Consider the following 19073-nt stretch of genomic DNA (forward strand, 5'->3'; position numbering starts at 1 on the left):
GCTTTATCAAGTCACCGACTATCGAACGGGGTTTAAAGCCTATCTACTACACGAGGATCGTCAAGGCTGCATCTCACAGTTCACCTCCAGTCAAGAAGGCTTTAAATCCTAGAAATGGGAATTCAGGCTTTAATCCCTAAAATATGGGATTAAATTAAGCTCTCAGCGTATATACACCAAGAGGCATATCAGTATACCTCTCAGGGTATATATCCTGTGAGTCACTGGCGTGGTAAAGCTCTACACGGAGTGAAACATGACTTGATAAAGCTCTACACGGAGTGAAACATGACTTGATAAAGCTCTGCACGGAGTGAAACATGACTTGATAAAGCTCTACACGGAGTGAAACATGACTTGATAAAGCTCTACACGGTGTGAAACATGACTTGATAAAGCTCTACACAGTGAAACATGACTTGATAAAGCTCTGCACAGTGAAACATGATAAAGCTCTACACAGAGTGAAACTTAATAAAGCTCTACACAGAGTGAAACATGATAAAGCTCTACACAGAGTGAAACTTGTTAAAGCTCTACACAGAGTGAAACATGATAAAGCTCTACACAGAGTGAAACTTGTTAAAGCTCTACACAGAGTGAAACATGATAAAGCTCTACACAGAGTGAAACTTAATAAAGCTCTTCACAGAGTGAAACATGATAAAGCTCTACACAGAGTAAAACTTGATAAAGCTCTACACAGAGTAAAACTTGATAAAGCTTTACACAGAGTGAAACTTGATAAAGCTCTACACAGAGTGGAACTTGATAAAGCTCTACACAGAGCGAAACTTGATAAAGCTCTATACAGAGTGAAACTTGATAAAGCTCTATACAGAGTGAAACTTGATAAAGCTCTATACAGAGTGAAACTTGATAAAGCTCTACACAGAGCGAAACGTTGACCCAGTACTGCTGGGGCGTCAGGTCAGGAGAGAGGTATGACCGTACCCACACCGTAGTGTGGGTATGTCTGGGTACAGGAGTCTGGTGTGGGCGTGGGGCACCCCACGCCCACGTGACACGCCCGTGCGGCTCTGAACCACGCTTCTAAGATGGTTACGTTCTTGTCGGAGGGTGCGACAAGTAAGCCGCAGAGCGCGGCTGGGAAGAAAGGGGGGTGCCGCATGCGGCGAGGTGCAGCCAGGCAGCAGGTTGCAGCCCCCCGCAGGAGGGTATAGTGTTGGTTGAGGGCATAGCGGGGTATCCCCGCCGCAGCCGCAACCGTGCCCGTCAGATAAACATCATCGATCCAAAAAGGCGGGGTAGTGGCTGCGGCACTGACGATAGCGGCTGCGGCTGGCTGGGTAGCAATATACGCCCATCCAGCCAGGAAGTTCGGGTACACGCTTCCTGGGTATTCCTGCGGCTTCACCTGCCACTTGCCGCTGCTACGCTGCGGTCGCAGACCCCTCTGGACCAGCCCAGCTGTCCACGGATCTCTAGACTGCAACCGCAATGCCCCGCCACTACCAGTTTGCACCGTACCCCAGCGGTCTATCCATACCCCCGCCCGCAGGAGAGCCACCATGCCCCACACATCCACCATGATGTCGTCATCCATCTTGAGGAGATAGCGGGCACTGGGGCAGAAGCTAGGTGCCCAGGATAGTGCCAGGGTATGCTTGTAAGTTAAGTTACGATAGTGATCTTGGAAATCGGCCACAACCAGATCCCGGTACTGGGCACTCTCTCTCATTATCACATCCAAGGGCACGGCCGGGTAGCCTGCCTGCCCTCCTCTGCTGCCATCTGCCAGGAAGAATACCCGTTTAACACCCAGGGCGTCCAGGGCGTGCCAGGAGGCGTGGTTTCTGTGGGCGTGTCTTAAGAAGGCGTGGGACGGGTGAGACATAACCAGTAGGACCAGTAGTAACGGCCGGGTGCCGCATGCGGGACTGTTAGCTAGCAGGGAAACCGCAGGCAGGTCCAACAAAGGGGCGGGCGGGGGGTATAACTCCGGGTGGGCACGCAATGGTGGGCGGTGGTGGTGGGCGGTGGGTGGAGGCGGCAAGGCTGATTGACTAGCCTCCCAAGTAAATCCAACCACAAGGAACAAGGCTGCGGCTGTCACCACCGCAGCCGCAGCCTCTAGCCACACCAGCGGCCGTCTCACCATCCTTACACACAAATTAGGTAAGGTTTGTCAGGAAACAGAAGTGTTTCCTGACGCGGGTCTTAGTCATATGATGACCCGCAGCTGGAGCTTTTGGTCATCTGACCGAGGCCTTCCATTGGCTTACCCGTTACACCCACTGCCATCTCACAACCGACTGGAAGTGGATTCGATTCCCGGGTGAGATGAAACGTGTAGCCAAGTCACCTAACACCTGCTGTACCTGTTTACGCGGCGGTAAATAGGCACCTTTCTCCTTCAACATTAGGCGCAGTAATTTTCGAAGTTATTAGCACTAGGTACCCAGACATTAGTGAACTGCTGTGGGTGGCATCCTGGGGAGAAGCTAGGTAGAAACCCGAGAGAAAATAAGCCACGAGGCTTGGCTTTCTCGGGTTATCTAGGTTAGCAACGCGACTGATAAGGCCATAACAGACTTGTTGGTGTATACCTGGTAGGTCCTTCTCAAGTCCAACCACATCACTCACATATTGGTCAACCAGTGATGTCTTCTACGGCAGTCTGGGTTAGCGATTGATGTCTTCTAAGGCAGAGTCAGCGATTGATGTCTTCTACGACAGTCTGGGTCAACGACTGATGCCTTCTACGACAGTCTGGGTCAACGATTGATGTCTTCTACGGCAGTCTGGGTCAACGATTGATGCCTTCTACGACAGTCTGGGTTAGCGATTATCTTCTTAGTATGGATTAATAACACGATTGACGTCTTCACTGTTCCAAGTCTTCAACGCCTAGCACGGGCTGGTAACGCGACTGATGTCTCCACTACTGCAAGTCCTCAGCATCAAGGGGATGTCCAGCAGCTGTGACGTCTCTGCCAGAGGTACTGTAGAGAGAGATTGATGTCAGTGACAGTACATCACATATATCAGATATTCCGTCCTATTGATGTCGGTGAAGGTCTTTTGATCCTAGGAATTGGAGCTACCCTTCCCTTGGATCAAACCTAATCATTTCCCATCCTCCAAAATAGAAAGGGATTATATTGGACACTTACACGTTTAGCGTTTCCCAGTAATAATAATAATAATAATAATAATAATAATAATAATAATAATAATTGTAATAATGTTGGTAGAATTACCGACAATATGTAAAGTAAAAGGCCACAAGTCCACCTAATGTAACATTTTATTGTGGCAACGTTTCGCTCTCCAGGAGCTTTGTCAAGCCGTTACGGCTTGACAGAGCCGTAAGAGTTTTATTAATAACTAATTATTAAGGTACAATTATATTAGTATCAAGTGTATGAGTATTAATTCAACACAGGATACATACACCAAGAGGTGTATTTCTCTCAGTGTATACATGCTGAGAGTGTATTCCCTAATTTAGGGATAAAGAATTCTTGTCTGATGGACAAAAGATTACGTGGAGCCTCGTTATATATATGGACCCTCGTTTAGGCAGATCTAAAAATAAATAACACTAAAAATAGCTAGAATGGTTGCATTGACAATGGGTTGGGCAAATATTATTGATAGTTTGAGGTTGAGAAAGACATGCCTAGTATGGGCCAGTAGGCCTGCTGCAGTGCTCCTCTTTGCTTATGGTCTTATGTTCTTAAGGTGAGTATAAAGCAATGATTCATTATAAATAGGTTACTTTTAATAGCATTAATTTGTACTCTATACCTTTATGTGGGTGACAGAAGATTACAGAGGCACATAGTGGGTCCAGGAACTGTACCTCAACATTACAGAGGCACATAGTGGGTCCAGGAACTGTACCTCAACATTACAGAGGCACATAGTGGGTCCAGGAACTGTACCTCAACATTACAGAGGCACACAATGGGTCCAGGGACATATATCGGCGCCTAGTCGCCAAGGCTGCAGTAAGAAGGGTGAGTCAAGAGGCTGCTGCAATGCTGAAACCAACTCAGCTCGGTTTCGGCGTTCAACAGGGCTGTGAAGCAGCTGCCCACGCAGCACGAGTATATATCAAAAACATGTCCTATGAAAAAGCCTTGGTCAAATTGGACTTTGCCAATGCTTTCAACTCAGTCAGAAGGGATGCTGCTCTCCAAGCAGTTTATAGAAACTTCCCTTCCCTTTATCCCTTCATAGAATCGTGTTATAGTGTGACTTCAAAACTATTGTTTGGGGACCATGAAATTGACTCGTGTGAGGGCGTGCAACAGGGGGACCCTCTCGCCCCCTTTCTATTTTGTTTGGTCATCAAGGAAGTCACGGAGGCACTCTCCAGCGAGCTCAATATCTGGTTCCTGGACGACGGTACCCTGGCTGGCACAACAGAGTCTCTCCTGGAGGACATCAGTAAAATTAAAGACATGGGAGAAAGCCTGGGCCTTTCTTTAAACCCCTCCAAATGTGAAATAGTTTCTACCAATCAACAGTTGATACAGAATATTAGTACCGTTTTACCAGGAGCACGAGCCATTGATCCAGCCAATAGCACTCTCCTCGGTGCTCCTCTTGGGTCCAATGCCATCGATCTGGTCCTAGGAAAAAAAGTCTCAGACCTCCGGACGATGGAAAGCAGGATGAAAGACATTGACACACACGATGCCTTCTACCTACTCACCAGGTGCCTGTCAACGCCAAAACTTACCTATTTTCTGAGATGCTCCCCAGCCTTCAGCAGTCCAAAACTCAAGGAATATGACTCTCTCCTGAAGGCCATGCTAGAGAGTGTATTGAATCTTTCCCTTGACGATGGACAGTGGTTGCAAGCCTCACTTCCGGTCAGGCTTGGAGGGCTAGGAGTACGCAGATCCTCCCAGATTGCTCTACCAGCTTTCCTATCCTCTTCCATTGCATCAAACGAGTTGATAAGACAAATTCTTCCTGACACCCTCAGTGACTCAGCAGGAATAGAAGACCCTAGCTATGTCAGTGCCATCACCGAATGGGAGACTCTTGCTGCTCCAGCACCAAACCCTAGTGCAGCACTGGCTCACAAACAGTCAAGCTGGGATAGCCCAATTGCTGAAAAGGTGCTTGCCAACATGCTCAGGGCTGCAACATCAGATAGGGAGATTGCCCGTCTCCAGGCTGTGAGTGCACCTCACTCCGGGGACTTCCTCCAAACAGTTCCCATATCGGCAATGGGAACGCGACTCGACCCTAAGACCCTCCGTATTGCAGTGGCTCTGCGCCTTGCTGCCCCAATTCACACAGAATATATGTGTATTTGCGGCGAAGTGCAAGCAGACCAATACGGACTACATGGTCTTAACTGTTCCAAAACCAAGGGCTGGCATGCAAGACACAATGAGGTCAACGACATCATTAAGAGAACCCTTGCTACAGCTGGATGCCCTGCCGAGAGGGAGCCACGATCACTTGCAGCAAACAATACCCACAACCCAGCAAACCGCCCCGACGGGATCACCATCTATCCTTGGAAGAATGGCAAGCTCTTAGCATGGGACTATACCTGTGTGTCCACACTGGCTGACACCTATATCCATCACAGTGTGGGGCGACAGGGAGGAGCTGCTGACCACAGGGAGGAGTACAAGATCAGCAAGTACAGGGACATTAGCCAACAGTATCAATTTGTCCCAGTGGGATCGGAGACCTTGGGATCATGGGGAAAAAATGCCACACGTTTCCTTAAAGAATTGGGTTCCAGACTCATCGACACCACCAGGGACCCAAGGGCAGCCACTTTCATGTTCCAGCGCCTCAGCGTCGCCATCCAGAGGGGAAATGCTTGCTGCATACTTGGCTCACGTCCAGCCTCGGAGGAGCTGGAGGAAATTCATCATCTTTGATACATTGTGCCATTGTATTCATGTTTATGTTTTTTTCTGTAAATGTATTTTGTTTATTAATAAATGTTCACATAGAATTAGAAACATATAGGGGGTGGTAGGAGAAGAAAATATTCAAACAGCTCCGGGGAGAACCTTGAGTTTTCTCTGAGGTACGTTTATTGTCTTCTCTGAGGATGAGGGTCCCCATTCCAGCTATAGAGGTGGTACTTCCCTATATTATTAATAAAAAAAAAATATATATATATATAATATATATATATATATAATATATATATATATAATACATATATATATATATATATTAGCTGGGATATATTAATTTTATTTTGTGCTTTAGTTGAAAGAATTATTGAGGTAACATATGTAATATTAAGTGGTGATAGGGAGAGTCTGGGTAATTTTCAATGTGTGTGTGTGTGTGTGTGTGTGTGTGTGTGTGTGTGTGTGTGTGTGTGTGTGTGTGTGTGTGTGTGTGTGTGTGGCACAAGACATTATTGTCAAAATGGAATGGGAAAAAAGAGTGTTGGTCAATAACAGTAAATGTTAATCAGCTGACGTGCTGCTGCTGCTGCTGCTGCTGCTGCTGCTGCTGCTAAGTCAACACTGCCACTGGTGCTGACTGCTCTCCTACCTGAGTTCAACACTGCTGCTCTCCCGCATAAGTCAACACAACCACAGGTGCTCTGACTGCTCTCTATACCTGAGTTCAACACTCCCACACTCTCGCATACAAGTGCACTCACGAAGAGTCTTGAATACGCACACACACACACACACACACACACGGAAGAGAGAGGGGAGACATTATAACGACATATAAAATACTGAGAGGAATTGACAAGGTGGACAGAGACAGGATGTTCCAGAGATGAGACACAGAAACAAGGGGTCACAGTTGAAAGTTGAAGACTCAGATGAGTCAAAGGGATGTTAGGAAGTATTTCTTCAGTCATAGAGTTGTCAGGAAGTGGAACAGTCTGGCGAGTGACGTAGTGGAGGCAGCAACCATACATAGCTTTAAGAAGAGGTATGAAAAATCTCATGAACCAGGGAGAGAGAGGACCTAGTAGCAATCAGTGAAGAGGCGAGGCCAGGAGCTAGGAATCGACCCCTGCAATCACAAATAAGTGAGTACACACACACACACACACACACACACACACACACACACACACACACACACACACACACACCACTTCTTAAATCACACACTATAACCTTAAGAGCCGGAGGAGCCGGACACTATAACCACCACACGCTACACAGGAGCCGGACACTATAACCACCACACACTACACAGGAGCCGGACACTATAACCACCACACACTACACAGGAGCCGGACACTATAACCACCACACACTACACAGGAGCCGGACACTATAACCACCACACACTACACAGGAACCGGACACTATAACCACACACTACACAGGAGCCGGACACTATAACCACCACTCACTACACAGGAGCCGGACACTATAACCACCACACACTACACAGGAGCCGGACACTATAACCACCACACACTACACAGGAGCCGGACACTATAACCACCACACACTACACAGGAGCCGGACACTATAACCACCACACACTACACAGGAGCCGGACACTATAACCACCACACACTACACAGGACCGGACACTATAACCACCACACACTACACAGGAGCCGGACACTATAACCACCACACACTACACAGGAGCCGGACACTATAACCACCACACACTACACAGGAGCCGGACACTATAACCACCACACACTACACAGGAGCCGGACACTATAACCACCACTCACTACACAGGAGCCGGACACTATAACCACCACTCACTACACAGGAGCCGGACACTATAACCACCACTCACTACACAGGAGCCGGACACTATAACCACCACACACTACACAGGAGCCGGACACTATAACCACCACACACTACACAGGAACCGGATACTATAACCACACACTACACAGAAGCCGGACACTATAACCACCACACACTACACAGGAGCCGGACACTATAACCACCACACACTACACAGGAGCCGGACACTATAACCACCACACACTACACAGGAGCCGGACACTATAACGACCACACACTTCACAAGAGCCGGACACTATAACCACCACACACTTCACAAGAGCCGGACACTATAACCACCACACACTACACAGGAGCCGGACACTATAACCACCACACACTACACAGGAGCCGGACACTATAACCACCACACACTACACAGGAGCCGGACACAGTACAGTTCCGGGATACATAATTTCCCAGGAAACGCATATAACAATGCATAAAACAGATGTCTAGAGTATTTTAGTGGTTAAGAGGAAGTGAGTGGTGAGTGGGGGACTGAGTGGGGGACTGAGTGGGGGACCGAAAGTGGGATTTTATGGGGACTGGGAGAATTTTCAAGTTAGTTTTATTTCTGTATTATGCACCCCATACCCATGATGTGGGCGGCTGATTACTGAGGTACATAATGAGTCCAGGGACTGTACCTCAACATTACTGAGGTACATAATGAGTCCAGGGACTGTACCTCAACATTACTGAGGTACATAATGAGTCCAGGGACTGTACCTCAACATTACTGAGGTACATAATGAGTCCAGGGACTGTACCTCAACATTACTGAGGTACATGAGTCCAGGGACTGTACCTCAACATTACTGAGGTACATAATGGGTCCAGGGACTGTACCACAACATTACTGAGGTACATAATGGGTCCAGGGACTGTACCTCAACATTACTGAGGTACATAATGGGTTCAAGGACTGTACCACAACATTACAGAGGTACATAATGGGCCCAGGAACTGTACCTCAACATTACAGAGGTACATAATGGGTCCAGGGACTGTACCTCAACATTACTGAGGTACATAATGGGTCCAGGGACTGTACCTCAATATTACTGAGGTACATAATGGGTCCAAGGACTGTACCACAACATTACAGAGGTACATAATGGGCCCAAGAACTGTACCTCAACATTACAGAGGTACATAATGGGTCTAGGAACTGTACCACAACATTACTGAGGTACATAATGGGTCCAGGGACTGTACCTCAACATTACAGAGGTACATAATGGGTCTAGGAACTGTACCTCAACATTACTGAGGTACATAATGGGTCCAGGGACTGTACCTCAACATTACAGAGGTACATAATGGGTCTAGGAACTGTACCTCAACATTACAGAGGTACATAATGGGTCTAGGAACTGTACCTCAAAATTACTGAGGTACATAATGGGTCCAGGGACTGTACCTCAACATTACTGAGGTACATAATGGGTCTAGGAACTGTACCTCAACATTACTGAGGTGCATAATGGGTCCAGGGACTGTACCTCAACATTAGAGGTACATAATGGGTCTAGGAACTGTACCTCAACATTACTGAGGTACATAATGGGTCCAGGAACTGTACCTCAACATTACTGAGGTACATAATGGGTCCAGGAACTGTACCTCAACATTACTGAGGTACATAATGGGTCTAGGAACTGTACCTCAACATTACTGAGGTACATAATGGGTCTAGGAACTGGGCCGCAAAGTTTTGATAGTTGAACAAGTTGCAGTGGTAATGAACAAGTTACAGTGGTAATGAACAAGTTACAGTGGTAATGAACAAGTTACAGTGGTAATGAACATGTTTCAGTGGTAATGGACAAGTTACAGTGGTAATGAACAAGTTACAGTGGTAATGAACAAGTTACAGTGGTAATGAACAAGTTACAGTGGTAATGAACAAGTTACAGTGGTAATGAACAAGTTACAGTGGTAATGAACAAGTTACAGTGGTAATGAACAAGTTACAGTGGTAATGAACAAGTTACAGTGGTAATGAACAAGTTACAGTGGTAATGAACAAGTTACAGTGGTAATGAACAAGCTACAGTGGTAATGAACAAGTTACAGTGGTAATGAACAAGTTACAGTGGTAATGAATGAGTTACAGTGGTAATGAACAAGTTACAGTGGTAATGAACAAGTTAGTTGTAATGAACAAGTTACAGTGGTAATGAACAAGTTACAGTGGTAATGAACAAGTTACAGTGGTAATGAACAAGTTACAGTGGTAATGAACAAGTTACAGTGGTAATGAACAAGTTACAGTGGTATGAACAAGTTACAGTGGTAATGAATGAGTTACAGTGGTAATGAACAAGTTACAATGGTAATGAACAAGTTACACTGGTAATGAACAAGTTACAGTGGTAATGAATGAGTTACAGTGGTAATGAACAAGTTACAGTGGTAATGAACAAGTTACAGTGGTAATGAACAAGTTACAGTGGTAATGAACAAGTTACAGTGGTAATGAACAAGTTACAGTGGTAATGAACAAGTTACAGTGGTAATGAACAAGTTACAGTGGTAATGAACAAGTTACAGTGGTAATGAACAAGTTACAGTGGTAATGAACAAGTTACAGTTTTAATGAACAAGTTACAGTGGTAATGAACAAGTTACAGTGGTAATGAACAAGTTACAGTGGTAATGAACAAGTTACAGTGGTAATGAACAAGTTACAGTGGTAATGAACAAGTTACAGTGGTAATGAACAAGTTACAGTGGTAATGAACAAGTTACAGTTTTAATGAACAAGTTACAGTGGTAATGAACAAGTTACAGTGGTAATGAACAAGTTACAGTGGTAATGAACAAGTTACAGTGGTAATGAACAAGTTACAGTGGTAATGAACAAGTTACAGTGGTAATGAACAAGTTACAGTTTTAATGAACAAGTTACAGTGGTAATGAACAAGTTACAGTGGTAATGAACAAGTTACAGTGGTAATGAACAAGTTACAGTGGTAATGAACAAGTTACAGTGGTAATGAACAAGTTACAGTGGTAATGAACAAGTTACAGTGGTAATGAACAAGTTACAGTTTTAATGAACAAGTTACAGTGGTAATGAACAAGTTACAGTGGTAACGAAATATTTACACGACTCATAGAATCGTAATAACTCGATTACAAACAAACGACGGTATGGGTGGGGTTAGAACCCATGCCTTTTTACGACACACTCGCCATGGGTTCTATCCCCACCTGTACCGTTGTCTGTTATTTATGCAGGCACGAATTAGGTTACACACGCCGAAAAATATAAATTTCGAAGGCGAGTGGCTAATTATTCCCTTTAGATATTAAGTACATACAGTTGCTGAGTTTAGTTTCCCTGTGATAACTTGCTAATGCCTCTTCCGATCGGCTGTAAACTTCCAACACTGGTACATCCTAGCACGTGTCTCTTCTGAGAATCTTTAATGGCTGATGTATCTTGCATATAACAATTTTTTCAGTGTGTGTAGACTGTGTGGATTTACTAACATAGTAAGTTGTTTTTGTGATTTGACGTGCTGTTGGAGTGTAAGCAAGTTACAGTGGTAATGAACATGCTACAGTGGTAATGAACAAGTTACAGTGGTAATGAACAAGTTACAGTGGTAATGAACAAGTTACAGTGGTAATGAACAAGTTACAGTGGTAATGAACAAGTTACAGTGGTAATGAACAAGTTACAGTGGTAATGAACAAGTTACAGTGGTAATGAACAAGTTACAGTGGTAACGAAATGTTTACCAGGGAAACTGGTTAGCCGGACTTGAGTCCTGGAGGTGTGAAGTACAGTGTCTGCACTCTGAAGGATGGGTGATGATATATTACAGTTAACTGTAGTGTCACCACACCTCTGGCAAGATAGTGATGGAGTGAATGATGGTGATAGTGTTTCTTCTTATTCGGGTCACCCTGCCTCGGTGGGAGACGGCCAACGTGTTAACAAAAAAGAATTTAATAAACTTGAAAGGCAACCAGGCTTGATGCAAGGGAATGGTAGCTCTAATTCCTTGGATCAAGAGCCCTTCACCAGCATCAAGGCACGTCCCTTGAAGGGAGGGAGAGAGCAATGAATCTTTTTAGGACAAACATGACGTCATTACGAGACCTAATTATTGAATAACTGCACGGTAATTAATTTTGTTAATTACTTCCTTGTTTACGTGGATAATAACACCTGTCATTTTATACACAGCTGAGTACGTCCGCACTGTGCTGGTACCGTACACTATGATAGTTACATTGTGGGAACACCAGCAGTGTATTGCTACACTATTCTCTATGATAGTTACATTGTGGGAACACCAGCAGTGTATTGCTACACTATTCTCTATGATAGTTACATTGTGGGAACACCAGCAGTGTGTTGCTACACTATTCTATATGATAGTTACATTGTGGGAACACCAGCAGTGAGTTACTACACTATTCTATATGATAGTTACATTGTGGGAACACCAGCAGTGTGTTGCTACACTATTCTATATGATAGTTACATTGTGGGAACACCAGCAGTGTGTTGCTACATTATTGTATATGATAGTTACATTGTGGGAACACCAGCAGTGTGTTGCTACACTATTCTATATGATAGTTACATTGTGGGAACACCAGCAGTGAGTTACTACACTATTCTATATGATAGTTACATTGTGGGAACACCAGCAGTGTGTTGCTACACTATTCTATATGATAGTTACATTGTGGGAACACCAGCAGTGTGTTGCTACACTATTCTATATGATAGTTACATTGTGGGAACACCAGCAGTGTGTTGCTACACTATTCTCTATGATAGTTACATTGTGGGAACACCAGCAGTGTATTGCTACACTATTCTCTATGATAGTTACATTGTGGGAACACCAGCAGTGTATTGCTACACTATTCTCTATGATAGTTACATTGTGGGAACACCAGCAGTGTGTTGCTACACTATTCTATATGATAGTTACATTGTGGGAACACCAGCAGTGAGTTGCTACACTATTCTATATGATAGTTACATTGTGGGAACACCAGCAGTGTGTTGCTACATTATTGTATATGATAGTTACATTGTGGGAACACCAGCAGTGTGTTGCTACACTATTCTATATGATAGTTACATTGTGGGAACACCAGCAGTGAGTTACTACACTATTCTATATGATAGTTACATTGTGGGAACACCAGCAGTGTGTTGCTACACTATTCTATATGACAGTTACATTGTGGGAACACCAGCAGTGTGTTGCTACACTATTCTATATGACAGTTACATTGTGGGAACACCAGCAATGTGTTGCTACACTATTGTATATGATAGTTACATTGTGGGTACACCAGCAGTGTGTTGCTACACTATTCTCTATGATAGTTACATTGTGGGAACACCAGCAGTGTGTTGCTACACTATTCTATATGATAGTTACATTGTGGGAACACCAGCAGTTGCTACATTATTGTATATGATAATTACATTGTGGGAACACCAGCAGTGTGTTGCTACACTATTCTATATGATAGTTACATTGTGGGAACACCAGCAGTGAGTTACTACACTATTCTATATGATAGTTACATTGTGGGAACACCAGCAGTGTGTTGCTACACTATTCTCTATGATAGTTACATTGTGGGAACACCAGCAGTGTGTTGCTACACTATTCTATATGATAGTTACATTGTGGGAACACCAGCAGTGTGTTGCTACACTATTCTATATGATAGTTACAGTGTGGGAACACCAGCAGTGTGTTGCTACACTATTCTATATGATAGTTACATTGTGGGAACACCAGCAGTGTGTTGCTACACTATTCTATATGATAGTTACATTGTGGGAACACCAGCAGTGTGTTGCTACACTATTCTATATGATAGTTACATTGTGGGAACACCAGCAGTGTGTTGCTACACTATTCTATATGATAGTTACATTGTGGGAACACCAGCAGTGTGTTGCTACACTATTCTATATGATAGTTACATTGTGGGAACACCAGCAGTGTGTTGCTACACTATTCTATATGATAGTTACATTGTGGGAACACCAGCAGTGTGTTGCTACACTATTCTATATGATAGTTACATTGTGGGAACACCAGCAGTGTGTTGCTACACTATTCTATATGATAGTTACATTGTGGGAACACCAGCAGTGTGTTGCTACATTATTGTATATGATAGTTACATTGTGGGAACACCAGCAGTGTGTTGCTACACTATTCTATATGATAGTTACATTGTATTCTATATGATAGTTACATTGTGGGAACACCAGCAGTGTGTTGCTACATTATGTTTATGATAGATTGTGGGAACACCAGCAGTGTGTTGTACACTACTATGATAGTTACATTGTGGGAACACCAGCAGTGTGTTGCTACACTATTCTATATGATAGTTACATTGTGGGAACACCAGCAGTGTGTTGCTACATTACGTTTGTGATAGTTACATTGTGAAATACTCACAATGTGCTGAAGAGCTATTCTCTCTCTCTCTCTCTCTCTCTCATGAAAAGTCACAGTACCGTGGCTGACATAGTTCACAAGTAACCCACAATTTGGGAATGAAAAATAAAACATTTTAGTCTGCCGTGAACCAGTGTCATTCTCACCCATACGATGTCTTTACTCTCTTCTTTCCCTTCCTCCCTTCTCTCTAGTCCTTTGTCTCCATTAGTCAAGTTATTGACTTGATAAAACCCTACAGAGAGCGAAACGTTGTCGCAGTCGAGGTTTCTCCTGCTCAAGGACCCCAGTGGTAGTCACTCTGACTTTATGGGGTTGTTCTAAGTAATTTACACTATGTATGATAATTGTACTTATGTGCACCTGTGGATAAATGAACTTAACATTTGTCCGTGCTTCAGGTCAGATGCCAAATGCTCTATCGAAGAGAAAAAATCCATTATATGCCTTTGTAATGGTTTGGCTACCGTTCACAAGATGGGGTAAGAGGTGCATAATGAAGCTGTTGTGGTGAACTAGCGCTTCGCGGACGGTTGGAGTGTTCGTGTGATCATGGTCTTAGAGACTTAGAGACCTAATTATGGCTGCCCCAGAGGCTTTCGGACCTAGAGACCTGCTGTGGCCCTGAAGACCTGCTGTGGCCCTGGAGAGCTTCGATTTGGGGCTCTCGAGGTCTTTGACTTCGTGGACCCAAAGACCATCGGTGTTCCAGTGCTACGAAAGCATAATGGTTACCTGTAGTCTCTTCCGGGGGTCACCGCCCCCCGCGGGCCGGTTTCAGGCCAGGCCTTCTGGTTGCTCACCTGATCAATCAGGATATTGCTACCCGTCGCTCGCAGTCCTACGTATGCATCACAGCCAGGCTGATCAGGAACTGAGTTGAGGAACTGATTGAGTTACTTCTTGAAGACAGTTAACGAAAGTCCTTTCCGGGGGACGATGAATGTATTATTATTATTATTATTATTATTATTATTATTATTATTATTATTATATTAAAAATGGGTCTCACACCTAATAAAAGATAATTCACTTGCAATGATTTAAAGGTAAATTAAATCCACTTTTTCAGGCTCAAGTTAAGAAAATAAAAATTATCTTTGCATTTTTAACTCAAAAACAAATCATCTTTCTCTGAGTCTATCACCAGGTAACTGACTCTCAGACGTCCATTTAGCTGTGACATCAACGAGGTTTTATATTCGAACGTTTTGCCCATCATACTGTCCAAGGTGTCAGCTGACATTCCTTACACCACAGAAGAATTTAAAACAGACCTGGAAAAAAATTGTAATTCCAGGACACAACTATTTGACGATCCATTCACTATTGTTGGAAAAAGGACACGAGTACTTACGACATCTTAACTGGATACGTTTCAAATGGGATTTGTTCACTTCAAATGATACAAGAGAATGAGACCACTGTACATATAGTGGATAATGCAAGTCACTTGTGATGGTCAGGTGAAGGTGTCGGGTCATCTAATTGCTGTCACTTGGCAGCAGAGAAGCCACGTGTAGAAGTGTTATATGCTCTAGGAATTACTAGGATTTTACTGTTAAGATAAGATTTCGTTCGGATTTTTAACCCCGGAGGGTTAGCCACCCAGGATAACCCAAGAAAGTCAGTGCGTCATCGAGGACTGTCTAACTTATTTCCATTGGGGTCCTTAATCTTGTCCCCCAGGATGCGACCCACACCAGTCGACTAACACCCAGGTACCTATTTGCTGCTAGGTGAACAGGACAACAGGTGTAAGGAAACGTGTCGAAATGTTTCCAACTGCCGGGAATCGAACCCGGGCCCTCCGTGTGTGAAGGCTTTAGCCACCAAGCCACCGGGCCACCTATTCTATGGTGTTGGCAGTAGTAGTGAAAGAGGCTTCAATGCATCTTCTCCTACAGTGTTCTCTATAGATAATTAGAACGTTCTACCAGTGCTTGAGATGATTCTCTTTAGTTTTAGAGTCCAGTAGCTCGATCGCTAGCGCACTCAGCTCACACACTGAGGTCCAGAGATCGATTCCCCGGTACGGCTGGAAAACATTAGGACATGTTTCCATAAGACACCTGCTGTCCATGTTCACCTATTATTAAAATAGGTACCTGGGTGTTAGTCGACTGGTGTGAGTCGCATCCAGGGACAAAAATTGACCTAATTTGCCCGAAATGCTCTGCATAACAAGCGGCTTTCTATATAGTAGTATGTTTTTAGTTCTGTGTACCACACAATGGTTACTGGTGCTGTCTCGGTTTCCAGCGATGTTTTATTTTGGTCATCAACACGTTTCGAAATATTCCTTCCAATTTTTCCTACATATTCTTGCTGCTACCACTGATATTGTGTAAACTCCTGCTTCACTGTTGGGTGTGGGATGTGGATCTTTCGTTCTAATGACGATATCTGCTGGAAGACGAGACGGTGGGAGCTATGGTGATGGTACTTCTTTAAAGGTCCTGGTGTCGCTGATCACTTCTCCTCCAGGTTGAATCAACAATCCCGGAACAACGTTTCTGTGCCATCACCACGTCCAGAACATCCACAGACGTATATTTGTGTGCCATCTCCACGTCCAGAACATCCACACACACATACGTTTGTGTGCCCTCCCCACGTCCAGAACGTCCACAGACGTACGTATGGGTGCTATCTCCACATCCAGAACATCCATAATCGTACGTTTGTTTGTTATCTCCACGTCCTGAACAACGACAAACGTACGTTTGGGCGCCATCTCCACGACCAGAACATCCACGGATGTTTAACACACTCCAAATCCCATACTATCACCTGACCGTGAAAACCAAGTGAATCAGTGAGAAGCATCATCTCTGAGGCTGTACCCATGGCAAATTATTATTGTTATTATTATTATTATTAAGAAGAAGAAGATCTTACAAAGCCTGAGAAATAGGAGACACTCGTTAAGGTTAAAAGGCACTAACCTAACCTAAATGCCCTTTCCCTTCCTCTCTAAACCCTTAACACAAGACCAAAAATTGAGTGAAATCGCTTTCAACTATTATATAGCAATCAAGACCCATTACGCTATATAATGTAATCGTACAGCGTTAATGTAATTGTCGGTAATGGCCGTGAGAGTGGTCGTGCTGCTGGTAACACAAAACGCGTTTAGTCGAGTGTGTAATAAATGGTGTTAACGCTAGGAGTTGTATTTACAAAAGACTGCATTTACAGAGGGTTACATTTACAGAGGGTTACATTTACAGAGGGTTACATTTACAGAAGGTTACATTTACAGAAGGTTACATTTACAGAAGGTTACATTTACAGAAGGTTACATTTACAGAAGAGTTGAACTGACAGTATAGTTTGATTATTATTACTATTATTATTATTATTATTATTATTATTATTATTATTATTATTATTATTATTATATCCACGTTAAATGCGTTAAACCCCTAGGGGCCCCAAAGAGAAATGGAAGACAAACAGGTTTGATCCAGGAAAGACGTCAGGTTCATCTCCTCGAATCAAAATCCCTTCACCTTCGTTACATATATATGTCGTGCCGAATAGGTAAAATTTACGACTTTGGCTTAAATAGCAACACTCTTTTTGCCGAATAAGACAAGCGAAAATTTGTGTATGCAATAATTTCGCAAAAATCATTCTGAACCTAACGAAAAAAATATATTTCACTGTGTTTGTTTAGTATTAAATTATTGTAAACTTATCTAAAATATATTTAGTTGGATTAGGTTAAATGAAATTTTCCTTGTTATAATAAGGTCAGGTAAGTTTTCTAAGGTTCTTTTGGTACAAAATTATTAATTTTTACATTAACATAAATGAAAAAAATATATATCTTTAACAGTAAATGAGAAAATTTTGAAAGGACTTAATTTTAAATGAATTATTGCTAATTCACCAATTTTACCTATTCCGCACGACATATATATATATATATATATATATATATATATATATATATATATATATATATATATATATATATATATATATATATATATATATATATATATATATATATATATATATATATGCTTGGGTAAATGTAATAATTATTTTTATTACGTCAAAATTTCGTTACGAAATGTTAATTATTGATTAATTAACCGTAACTTGGCCACGTTACGGCAGGAACATGGAAAGTAATTGTTATCGTTTTTGTTATCGTTTGTTAATGTCTTTGTACATGATTAATTTTTTTAGTATTTTTTGCTGCAGTAAAGTAAGAATGATTTCGCTTTTATTTCCTGTTTATTGTGGATTATTTCCTTAATTAATAATAATAAATTATGATAATGTTCTTACCTTTGCAGTTACTATTACAGTAATTATGATGAGGTGCAACACGGGGAGGTGCAACACGGGGAGGTGCAACACGGGGAGGTGCAACACGGGGAGGTGCAACACGGGGAGGTGCAACACGGGGAGGTGCAACACGGGGAGGTGCACACACACGGGGAGGTGCAACACGGGGAGGTGCAACACGGGGAGGTGCAACACGGGGAGCTGCAACACGGGGAGCTGCAACACGGGGAGGTGCAACGACCTCTTACCACGACTGCTGGAGCCTCACTGATAGTGAAACTCCTCACTTGTTGTGTGATGGTGATGAAGTTGGGGGGTGATTGTGGTAATACTGGTGGTGGATGATTGTGGTAATACTGGTGGGGGTGATTGTGGTAATACTGGTGGGGATGATTGTGGTAATACTGGTGGTGGATGATTGTGGTAATACTGGTGGGGGTGATTGTGGTAATACTGGTGGGGGTGATTGTGGTAATACTGGTGGGGGTGATTGTGGTAATACTGGTGGGGGTGATTGTGGTAATACTGGTGGGGATGATTGATAATACTG

At 43.3% G+C, this 19073-nt stretch overlaps 2 protein-coding genes across 2 annotated transcripts in view; one reads left to right on the forward strand and one right to left on the reverse strand.

Annotated features, from left to right (window-relative positions):
• The window catches only part of LOC128702994 (phosphatidylinositol glycan anchor biosynthesis class T), a 78863-nt gene that overhangs the window by 4498 nt on the left and 55292 nt on the right, over window positions 1–19073 (forward strand). The window lies entirely within an intron of this gene.
• Window positions 482–18771, reverse strand: LOC138851609 (beta-1,3-galactosyltransferase 4-like). Its single transcript, XM_070080898.1, has 2 exons — window positions 18524–18771; window positions 482–2966 (listed from the first exon to the last, which is right to left on the reverse strand). The coding sequence occupies exon 2, from the start codon at window positions 2120–2122 to the stop codon at window positions 932–934; it is 1191 nt and encodes a 396-aa protein (XP_069936999.1). The 5' UTR covers window positions 2123–2966; window positions 18524–18771; the 3' UTR covers window positions 482–931.

The sequence above is a fragment of the Cherax quadricarinatus genome, unplaced genomic scaffold (genome assembly GCF_038502225.1).
Source record: "Cherax quadricarinatus isolate ZL_2023a unplaced genomic scaffold, ASM3850222v1 Contig1207, whole genome shotgun sequence".
NCBI lineage: Eukaryota > Metazoa > Arthropoda > Malacostraca > Decapoda > Parastacidae > Cherax > Cherax quadricarinatus.

What these genes read in the sequence shown, in the direction of transcription:
- LOC138851609 (XM_070080898.1), bottom strand. Translation starts at nt 2,122, where the DNA reads ATGGTGAGACGGCCGCTGGTGTGGCTAGAGGCTGCGGCTGCGGTGGTG.